Below are 11,687 nucleotides of genomic sequence, written 5' to 3'. Positions count from 1 at the left end.
GGCCACGGAAGGAGTGTTGTATGGCATTGAAGCTCGTTTGGAGGTTTGTTAACACAGTGTCCAGTGAAGGGCCAGATGTATACAAAATGGTGTCGTCTGCGTAGAGGTAGATCTGAGAGTCACCAGCAGCAAGAGCGACATCATTGATATACACAGAGAATAGAGTCGGCCCGAGATTTGAACCCTGTGGCACCCCCTTAGAGACTGCTAGAGGTCCAGACAACAGGCCCTCCGATTTGACACATTGAACTCTATCTGAGAAGTAGTTGGTGAACCAGGTGAGGCAGTCATTTGAGAAACCAAGGCTATTTAGTCTGCCAATAAGAATGCAGTGATTGACAGAGTCAAAAGCCTTGGCCAGGTCGATGAAGACGGCTGCACATTACTGTCTTTTATCGATCGCGGTTATCATATCGTTTAGGACATTGAGCTTGGCTGAGGTGCACCCATGACCAGCTCGAAGAGGGGGATGACCGCGGCAGCTTTCCAAATCTCTGGGGATCTCAGACGATACGAAAGACAGGTTGAACAGGCTAGTAATAGGGGTTGCGACAATTTCGGGCGGGGTCCAGATTTAGCAGCTCTTTCAGGACATCAGCTATCTGTATTTGGGTGAAGGAGATGTGGGGGCGGGGGGGCATGGGCAAGTTGCAGCGGAGGGTGCAGAGCTGGTGGCCGGGGTAGGGGTAGCCAAGTGGAAAGCATGGCCAGCCGTAGCAAAATGCTTATTGATATTCTCGATTATCGTAGATTTATCGGTGGTGACAGTGTTTCCTAGCCTCAGTGCAGTGGGTAGCTGGGAGGAGGTGCTCTTATTCTCCATGGACTTTACAGTGTCCCAAAACGTTTTGGAGTTAGTGCTACAGGATGCACATTTCTGTTTGAAAAAGCTAGCCTTTGCTTTCCTAACTGATTGTGTATATTGGTTCCTGACTTCCCTGAAAAGTTGCATATCGCGGGGGCTGTTCGATGCTAATGCAGTACGCCACAGGATGTTTTTGTGCTGGTCAAGGGCAGTCAAGTCTGGGGTGAACCAGGGGCTATACATGAACTCTAACATTGGTTTCAATGGGAATGACGGTAAATGGCTCAGACATTTATGGCAAACTGAAACTAAAATAACAAATTTACCTGAGTCTACAATGGCAGTCTTAAAATAGAGTACGGATAGTGAGAAGTAACTTTCAAGACAGAAGCAATTGTGCCCTATAGTGGTGGACTTTATACTGTACCAGGTTACTACACAACTAACATACACTGAGTGTACAAAACATTAGGAACACCTGCTCTTTCCATGACATAGACTGACCAGGTAAATTCAGGTGAAAGATATGATCCTTTGAACGGGGTATGGTAGTAGGTGTATCAAGAATGGTCCACCACCCAAAGGTCATTCATCCAACTTGACACAACTGTGGGAAGCATTGGAGTCAACATGGGCCAGAATCCCTTTGGAACGCTTTCGACACCTTGTAGAGTCCATGCCCCGACAAATTGAGGCTGTTCTGAGCAACAGGGGTGCAACTCAATATTAGCAAGGTGTTCTTAATGTTTTGTACACTCAGTGTATGTAGGCCTCCATGTTTTTAAATAGTACAGTATCACACATCACAGTACAATGTCATAAAGCGTGGGCCTGTAGTACATGTAAATCAACTTAAAGTTGGTTTTTATTTCCATATGCAAAGAATAAAGCATAATTGTTCATGTAATAATATAATTACATAATATAATAACAACTCCAGGAATAGGAAATAGTGATGAAATAATCAAATAAATGAAAAGACAGAGACAAATGCTTTTGAACTACCATTTATTTTATTTGAAAATGTAAAATTCAGAGCAAAGTAATGTAGTGCACTAGTGTCTAGAGCACTGTTAGGTGGCAAAGTGTGACAAGAATCCTGTGGGGAGAGAAAACAAGAGAATACATGAATTTAATAGGTGTTTACTAATCAGGGTTCAACGAAGCACTTCAAGTCCTCAATTCCAGAGAGAGAGAGAGAGAGAGAGAGAGAGAGAGAGAGAGAGAGAGAAGGACTACATGCTGGCCATGAGGTACTCGAGGTGGTACTCCAGGAGACTGGAGAGCTCAGTGACCAGAGACTCTCGGTTAAAATACCAGGCCAGCTGCTGCCCAAACATGTCATCTAGCAGAGCCATCAGCCCGCCCTGAAGGGAACACCACACAACACATAGAAAATGGCTCTGAGCTACTAGCTTATCAAGAGGAGAGAGACAATGAGAGTTACTCCCCCTAAAACGGCATTGAAACCCTGTTAACCAGGAACGAGTAAAGAGGAAGTAAACTAGTAATAAGGAAGAAAACAGGAAGTAAACTCTTGACTCTTACATTGAGCAGCAACAGGTATCTCTCAGCCTTTGGCTCAATGCTGGCAACAGTGGGCAGGAAGGAGTACAGGAGAGCGTACAGACGCTCCATGAACCCACCAGGTTGCTAAAGTAAACAGAGGAGGAGAGAAGAGAAATTGAAGTGAAATTGCTAATAGACAGACATCTAAACATTTACCAGCGAGATGCTACTTACCACCATCAGGGATTTCTGAGCTGTCATCATCCGAAACAGCACCAGCTCAAAAAGGACATCTATCAGGTTAACATGATGGATCTAGGACAAGAAAACACGTTTGGAGAAAATAGGAATGATTTCAAATAGATCAGCTACTGTGCCGTATAAAAGACATGCATGTGGAAGAACTCAAAGTGAGACTTGAAAGAGTTAATTAACTCACATTTGCCTCAGCCAGCTCCCTCTCAATGTCAATCTGCTTGGAGGGGTCACTCAGGTAGTCCACAAAGTCGTTATAGGCACGGATGAATTCGGCCTCGTCCTATCATAAAGCAAAGAGCAGTGATGTTAGTGCACAGAACACATTTCACACAGAGGACGTTCTCTTTCCCTTGAAGGACAATGAGTTAGTGAGCTACCATCTGGTGGACCTGAACCAGTGCGCCCAGTAGGACCTTTCCCCGCCACAAACAGATGGTTCCTACTCAGGGTGGAACCGAGCAGGGTCTAGAGAAGAGGGAAGAGTTAGGGTGAGACACCCATCTTACTCTAGGAGACAGACAGAACAGGAAGACACAGAGAGTCAAAGAAAAGTGGGTCCACTCACAGTAAAGGCCTGGCGCAGGGAGACGAGCCTCAGGCCGATGTCCTCCACTCTCTTGGTGGTAAGGTAGAGGCTGTGGAAGAGAGGGAATGGAGCATGTCAATGGGGAATAACAGCATTGTGACCACTATCCTTCAGCATCTGACAAGCTCAGACTATACACACATTTAGAGGGACTCACTTTAGCAGAGGAACCTCCCTCTCCTCAGGCAGCAGGTCCTCCTCCCAGCCCTACAATAACAGAACAATTATTCAACATCAGTGACCAATGTAATGACATGACAAACAATGGGTAAATCGAAGGATCTTAATGCTACTAGTCAATAGTATGTGTGTGTGTAACATCTGACCTCATAGCAGTTGTGGCCCTCAGGCTCTGGCTCAGTGAACTGCTGAGTGGTGGGCGTAGAGACGGAGGCAGCCTCCGACCACGCCGAGGAGGAGAGCAGCCCATCCAGCCCCATGTGGAGAGTGGCGTACACCACCGAGACATCAGTTTGCTGCTCAAAACACACACACACAACACACGTTAATAGAAAACAGACCATATCTAATGGAAAATGCCCTGTAATTTCTATTCTATATACATAGGAAATTGTTTATTTACCTGGTAGCAGCCATGCGTCACGGCCACAGACGTCTCGTGGCGGAGGTGAGACGCATACTGGGTCACCCTGCCAGCCACATACTGACAGAGAGAAACGACATGTTAAGGCCAAACGGAATAAGTGAAGAAAATCTAATACTAATTCAGTAGTATTTACATCTTACCTGGATCCAAGAGATGGACTGCACCTTGGTGGCACAGTAGGGGATGCCCTCTGGACTAAGTCTGTGTGTCTCCTTGGAGATGGCCCACACCAGTTGAGTCTCCAGGCCTCGAACCCTACTCGCATGGTGCATCCTCACCACCACCTGCTGTGGAGTGAAACAACATCAACAAAACAACATCAGCCATCGCTGTAACATATTTCCATCAAGATCACATGACACTGACGATGTAGATTAGGATTAGGTAGTGACAAAGACACATACCTGGGATCCCCCACGCATGTAGGTGATAATGGGGCTGATGAACTGGAAAGTTCTCCAAGCTTTAACCACCGGACCTGCATTGTTCTGCACAAGAGGGGGGTTGACATTACAATACATTCAGGTTAGAAACAGCAAACATTGCAACAGTGATGTGACTGTGTGTGTGGGTCTCTTACCCTGATCACAACAGGCCCACAGTACAGGGAGCTAAACCTAATCGGTATCAACTGCCAATTACCAGTGGCCTCCTAAAGCAGAAAGCAGACAACAAAGATTTTTAGAATGTCAAAGTGACAGAAATTGAATATCTGGGATACTTTTCAAACATTAAACTTTCTGAAAATTGTACCTCAAGGATAGTCGGCACATCTGGCACCTCCTCAAGGATGGCTGGCAGCAGTGGTACATCCAGCACATCATCCAATGGCACAACCAACTGGACCTCATCCAGGACAGTTGATTCTAAAATTAGGAACATTGGAATACAAACAAACAAATGTTAGGATGTAAAACGTAGCGAGCTAGCTAGTACTACTAGTTCAAAAGTGCATCTCTTAGCAAAAGTCACTAAAGTCAACGTTAGCTTGCAAGTATGGATTACAGAAATACACAACATTTCACAAATTACATTTATATTGTTAAATGTGGTAAAATAAGAAGTTTAAACTCAACATACCCTCGATGTCTCTGTCCACCTCCCGACGATTGCGAACCCTGCAAAACGGAAAAAGACAACAAAAACAACCCACAAATGAATTTGAACAACCTGTCGACGCAGTAGACCGCCGACGTCCACGCACTCTCTCCGCCAATTTTGAAAAGCACCCAGGCATTTTCCAGTCGATCTTTCAGTCTCAGGTCTCAAAAATCTGTCATGTTTGTTGTTGTTGAACAGCAAACTGAAGGTGTTGTTGTTTTCGAACAGAAAACGTTCAATAGAACGCCGAGATGTTCTATCAGTTCGATGTCTCTTGGCAACACATATTTTAGAAAATTGTTGTTTACAAAATTGACAGCTGTGTTGCCATAGAAATGAGTTTGGAACTCTATGCTTACCATTAGAATTCTATAAAAATTCCATTCCTACTCATCATTCTAATTCTATTGACCCTATTTTGTCACCAGAGGATTTCCTATGTTGTTGGTATAATATAAAACAAAAATACCAAATGTTATTTTTAAGTCACTATCTAGGTCAATGGCCCATTGAAATGTTTTAGCATGTTTCATGGAAGTTGTTGTTGAACTTCTGAAAGTCTAGGCTTTGACTCAGTGGATAATAAAGTATTGTGGAGCACAGACAACCCGGTTTAAAATATATTGACCAAATTCAGACAAGGGGGGCAAAGCCACAGCCCACTGAGGTAGGAGAGCACTGAAGTATCTGCATAATAATAATCCATATCTCTTTTATAAACAGGATAGTATCATTGATTATATAAAAGTGCATGTATGAATAAGTCTGATTGACCTTTTTTCATGGCAGGTTCACCTTCTGAAGCCGGACGAGGTTCCCAAAGCGTGCTGCGCACCCACCAAGCTCAGTCCCATCTCCGTACTCTTCTACGACGACAACAACAATGTGATCCTAAAGAAGCATCGTAACATGGTGGTCAAGACTTGTGGATGCCTGTGACACCTGTGGTAGCCCATATATTCTACATCATTTTTATAAACTTGACTACCATTGTTCCAAAAGATACAAACGGGGTAATATACCTTGCAGCCAGCAGTTGATAGCAATAATCTGGCAATATGTGTATAAATAGTATGTATCTACACTGAACAAAAATATAAACGCAACAATTTCAAAGATTTACTGTGTTACAGTTCATATAAGGAAATCAGTCAATTAAAATATATTCTTTAGGCCCTAATCTATGGATTTAACATGACTGAGAATGCAGATGTGCATCTGTTGGTCACAGATACATTTTTAAATAAAGATAGGTGCGTGGATCAGAAAACCAGTCAGTATCTGGTGTGACCACCATTTGCCTCATGCAGCGGGACACATCTCCTTAGCATAGAGTTGATCAAGCTGTTGATTGAGGCCTGTAGAATGTTGACCCACTCCTCTTCGATGGTTTTGCGAAGTTGCTGGATACTGGCAGGAACTGGAACACGCTGTCATGCACGTCGATCCAGAGCATTCCAAACATGCTCAATGGGTGAGATGTCTTGTGAATATGCAGGCCATGGAAGAATTGTGACATTTTCAGCTCCCAGGAATTGTGTACAGATCCTTGCGACATGGGACTGTGCATTATCATGCTGAAATATGAGGTGATGGCAGCTGTTGAATGGCACAACAATGGGCCTCAGGATCTCGTCACGGTATCTCTGTGGATTCAAATTGCCATCGATAAAATACAATTGTGTTTGTTGTCCGTAGCTTATGCCTGCCCATACTGTAATCCCACTGCCACCATGGGGCACTCTGTTCACAACATTGACATCAGCAAACCACTCGGCAACGCAACGCGAGATTCATCCGTGAAGAGCACACTTATTCAGCGTGCCAGGGGCCATCGAAGGTGAGCATTTGCCCACTGAAGTCAGTTACGATGCCGAACTGCAGTCAGGTCAAGACCTTGGTGAGTACAACGAGCACGCAGATGGGCTTCCCTGCGACTTTTTCTTACAGTGTGTGCAGATATTCTTCAGTTGTGCAATCCCACAGTTTCATCAGCTATCCAGGTGTCTGATCTCAGACGATCCCGCAGGTGAAGAAGCCGGATGTGGAGGGGCTGGCGTGGTTACACGTGGTCTGCGGTTGTGAGGCCAGTTATACTTACGGCCAAATTCTCTAAAACGACATTGGAGGCGGCTTATGGTAGAGAAATGAACATTAAATTATCTTGCAACAGCTCTGGTGGCCATTCCTGCAGTCAGCATGCCAACTGCACGCTCCCTCAAAACTTGAGACATCTGTGACATTGTGTCGTGTGACAAAACTGCACATTTTAAAGTGGCCTTTTATTGTCCCCAGCACAAGGTGTGCTGTTTAATCAGCTTCTTGATATGCCACACCTGTCAGGTGGATGGATTATCTTGGCAAAGGAGAAATACTCACTAACAGGGATGTAAACAAATTGGTGCACCAATTCTGAGAGAAATAAGCTTTTTGTGCGAACTGAACATTTCTGGGATCTTTTATTTCAGCTCATGAAACATGGGACCAACACTTTACATGTTGCATTTATATTTTTGTTCAGTATAATATATTGATTATTTAGTGTGAGAAGGGTATATGAATAACACCTCCTTCATAAAGAAATCCTCAATTGAGATTTTCACATTGGACTTATAACCATACTTCACTCCTGATTAAACTATTCAAATCAACAGTAATTCAGATAATTACATCACCCTTTGTCATATATTCTATGTATCCAATCAAAGCTGTAAAGTACTGTGACATAAGTGCAATGCTAAATGTCTACCCTTTTGATGGCTATGTTGTCTTGTTGAACCATGAATTTCTCATTGTCTCTATTAGATGTACTACACATGGTTCAATTAAAAAGCTAAATATATGGACTATATATGCGTGGCAAAAAAATGTGTGCATTTTTTAAATTATACTTTTAACCAGCATACAGTGGGGAAATAAAGTATTTAGTCAGCCATCAATTGTGCAAGTTCTCCCACTTAAAAAGATGAGAGAGGCCTGTAATTTTCATCATAGGTACACGTCAACTATGACAGACAAATTGAGAATTTTTTTCTCCAGAAAATCACATTGTAGGATTTTTAATGAATTTATTTGCAAATTATGGTGGAAAATAAGTATTTGGTCACCTACAAACAAGCAAGATTTCTGGCTCTCACAGACCTGTAACTTCTTCTTTAAGAGGCTCCTCTGTCCTCCACTCGTTACCTGTATTAATGGCACCTTTTTGAACTTGTTATCAGTATAAAAGACACCTGTCCACAACCTCAAACAGTCACACTCCAAACTCCACTATGCCCAAGACCAAAGAGCTGTCAAAGGACACCAGAAACAAAATTGTAGACCTGCACCAGGCTGGGAAGACTGAATCTGCAATAGGTAAGCAGCTTGGTTTGAAGAAATCAACTGTGGGAGCAATTATTAGGAAATGGAAGACATACAAGACCACTGATAATCTCCCTCGATCTGGGGCTCCACGCAAGTTCTCACCCCGTGGGGTCAAAATGATCACAAGAACGGTGAGCAAAAATCCCAGAACCACACGGGGGGGACCTAGTGAATGACCTGCAGAGAGCTGGGACCAAAGTAACAAAGCCTACCATCAGTAACACACTACGCCGCCAGGGACTCAAATCCTGCAGTGCCAGACGTGTCCCCCTGCTTAAGCCAGTACATGTCCAGGCCCCTCTGAAGTTTGCTAGAGTGCATTTGGATGATCCAGAAGAGGATTGGGAGAATGTCATATGGTCAGATGAAACCAAAATAGAACTTTTTGGTAAAAACTCAACTCGTCGTGTTTGGAGGACAAAGAATGCTGAGTTGCATCCAAAGAACACCATACCTACTCTGAAGCATGGGGGTGGAAACATCATGCTTTGGGGCTGTTTTTCTGCAAAGGGACCAGGACGACTGATCCGTGTAAAGGAAAGAATTATTGGGGCCAGGTATTGTGAGATTTTGAGTGAAAATCTCCTTCCATCAGCAAGGGCATTGAAGATGAAACGTGGCTGGGTCTTTCAGCATGACAATGACAATGATCCCAAACACACCGCCCCTGGCAACGAAGGAGTGGCTTCGTAAGAAGCATTTCAAGGTCCTGGAGTGGCCTAGCCAGTCTCCAGATCTCAACCCCATAGAAAATCTTTGGAGGGAGTTGAAAGTCCGTGTTGCCCAGCGACAGCCCCAAAACGTCACTGCTCTAGAGGAGATCTGCATGGAGGAATGAGCCAAAATACCAGCAACAGTGTGTGAAAACCTTGTGAAGACTTACAGAAAACGTTTGACCTGTGTCATTGCCAACAAAGGGTATATAACAAAGTATTGAGAAACGTTTGTTATTGACCAAATACTTATTTTCCACCATAATTTGCAAATAAATTCATTAAAAATCCTACAATGTGATTTTCTGGATTTTTTTTCCTCATTTTGTCTGTCATAGTTGACGTGTGTCACGATCGTTAGAGTGAGTAGACCAAGGCGCAGCGTGAGATTTGTACATCTTATTTAATTAAGTGCACACACAATAAACAAAACAACAAACGATACGTGAAGTCCACGGTACAAACACAAAACCAACTGGAACAAGATCCCACAACTATTGTGGGAAAACAGCCTCTATAAATATGGCTCCCAATCAGAGACAACCAGCAACAGCTGACACTCGTTGCCTCTGATTGGGAACCACTCTGGCCAACACAGAAATACAATGCATAGAATATACACACCTGGCTCAAATTATAGAGTCCCCAGAGCCAGGGTGTGACAACGTGTACCTATGATGAAAATTACAGGCCTCTCTCATCTTTTTAAGTGGGAGAACTTGCACAATTGGTGGCTGACTAAATACTTTTTTTCCCCACTGTACGTTAGTAGCAATGGAAAATACCAAATTATCTTTTTTTTGCCGTTTTTCTATATACAGAGGATCCAATACACAGGAATGTGTTTAACAAAGGCATAATCTTCAGATACGATATTCCCCCCTTTCGAGACGAAATAAACGTCTCGAAAACAAACAGAATAAGATTATGACTATTAACCATTTATCTCATTGAGTATCTTTAACATTAAACCAAACACATTCTCCTCTAGAGTGTAAATACCTTTCTATGAAATACCTGTTTATGAAGTGTGAATACATTACTATGACATATGAAGAAATCTCTATGGAGTGTAAATACATTACTATGACATATGAAGAAATCTCTATGGAGTGTAAGAGCGAAAAACTGTCCAGCAGCCATCCATCCATATCAATCAAGACAGTAAAATTCTCTCACGGTCCCTCTGCCCCAGGCAACCACCGTCGGTACTCCAGATAACCTCATTAACCATGTAAATGCATTTGAAACTATGATGCAATTAAATACACATGTAAGCCCCCCGCAAACATGCAAACAAAATCCTATCCATAAACATCCATTGTACGGCTGGTCAACCCATAGGACCGGACAATGAAACTCTCCCCTTCCTAGCCTCTCTGTCCCTAAACATTCACCGAAATAAACAAAAACATCTAAGATCCTTACATGTAATCAATAACATCAAACATCATTCTACAAAAATTAATCCCTGAGGCTATTACACAATTATGTATTACACATGTCTATATTTCATTGCAAACACTGGAATGTAGTCCACTACACTTCATCTCCCTGTAGTGTCCTCTTCCCATGGACTTGTTGATGATGGAATCAGCCACACCCTCCTTGTTTCATCTCCTCCAGTCATATTGTCCCTTCATATTGTCTTTGTTTGAGTATTCCAATCTCCACATGTTCTCCCAAATACTTCTGGAATGACAAGAAAATAAACGACCAAACAGTATCTTTGCAAAACAACATTTTCAAATTAAACCTCAACATCAATTTAAGAATATAAAAATGACCTATAAATGATGTATGAATCACATTAACCTATCCCCCTTGATTCATAAATCATACCAACATCACCCTACTATTGAAAAAAATTCGAAAAATAATCAACTCATAAAAAATGATATTTATCCATCAGTAGTCCATCCATCTTTATCCAGATCAGGAACAGTCAACACCGGCATCTGAGTGTTGTCTCCAGGAATCACTCTCAACCTATCTCAATATCATAGCTTTCTCAAAGGTCAGTAACAAATTACAAACATCACAGTGTTATCAAAACTGAAACTAAAATCTGACCCATCACTGCCCCTACTGGCCTAATTGATCTTGCATCCTCTCAGATCTCCCAAACACATCCCTTATAATGCATCTATAACCCCAGTGATATTATCTGAACTATCTGGACTCAAAGTATAACTAATATTTATCAATATTATCTTCCCAAATGTTACACCATACCATGAATAAAGTCCCCCCTTCTCCCTTAGACTTATTCTTCAATGATAGGCTTGAAGACTATGACATGTCGCCATGTCACCCTTTTAACCCTAGATTTAGCTGTGTCCAATGCTATCCCTCTTATAATGGTAAAACCTCATATGGAAGCTTCAACGTTGACATGTAACCAAATCCTGTCCATCATAGGGTAAGAATATACTCTATCATCACAAACCCACCAAATATCTCTAAAATTCCCATAGTCACATTGTCAGTCAAAAGCTAATCTTTTAACCATCAAAGTCCTGCTCTTCTTACTACCTGATATATAAAAAGTAACCTATTATTTGTCATTACTACCCTTACGGTCATACTTATCCACGGTTATCCTATACTCATCACACTCTGATATTCCCATAAACATACCCCTTACCTCATATGTTTTATTAGAACAACAACAACTTTTATCCTCACTGGTTCACCTGAATACTTCAGGTTTCCACTGTTACCTGACTTTACTTTCCATCT

The 11,687-nt window shown here is 42.3% G+C and overlaps 1 protein-coding gene across 1 annotated transcript; it reads right to left on the bottom strand.

Annotated features, from left to right (window-relative positions):
- Positions 1-1,932: 1,932 nt before the first annotated feature.
- On the bottom strand, positions 1,933-5,116 carry LOC123491356. The gene is made up of 13 exons (XM_045221768.1): positions 4,846-5,116; positions 4,519-4,631; positions 4,346-4,417; positions 4,170-4,253; positions 3,906-4,052; positions 3,742-3,822; positions 3,485-3,634; positions 3,316-3,365; positions 3,138-3,207; positions 2,754-2,852; positions 2,549-2,629; positions 2,354-2,458; positions 1,933-2,172 (listed from the first exon to the last, which is right to left on the bottom strand). Exons 1-13 carry the CDS (start codon positions 5,000-5,002, stop codon positions 2,041-2,043), a joined length of 1,341 nt encoding a protein of 446 aa, XP_045077703.1. The 5' UTR covers positions 5,003-5,116; the 3' UTR covers positions 1,933-2,040.
- Between the last annotated feature and the right edge of the window lie 6,571 nt (positions 5,117-11,687).

The sequence above is a fragment of the Coregonus clupeaformis genome, chromosome 8, assembly GCF_020615455.1.
Source record: "Coregonus clupeaformis isolate EN_2021a chromosome 8, ASM2061545v1, whole genome shotgun sequence".
NCBI classification, from domain to species: Eukaryota; Metazoa; Chordata; class Actinopteri; order Salmoniformes; family Salmonidae; genus Coregonus; species Coregonus clupeaformis.
The sequence above is the reverse complement of the archived record's forward strand: the minus strand, read 5'-3'. Positions and strand labels throughout refer to the sequence as shown.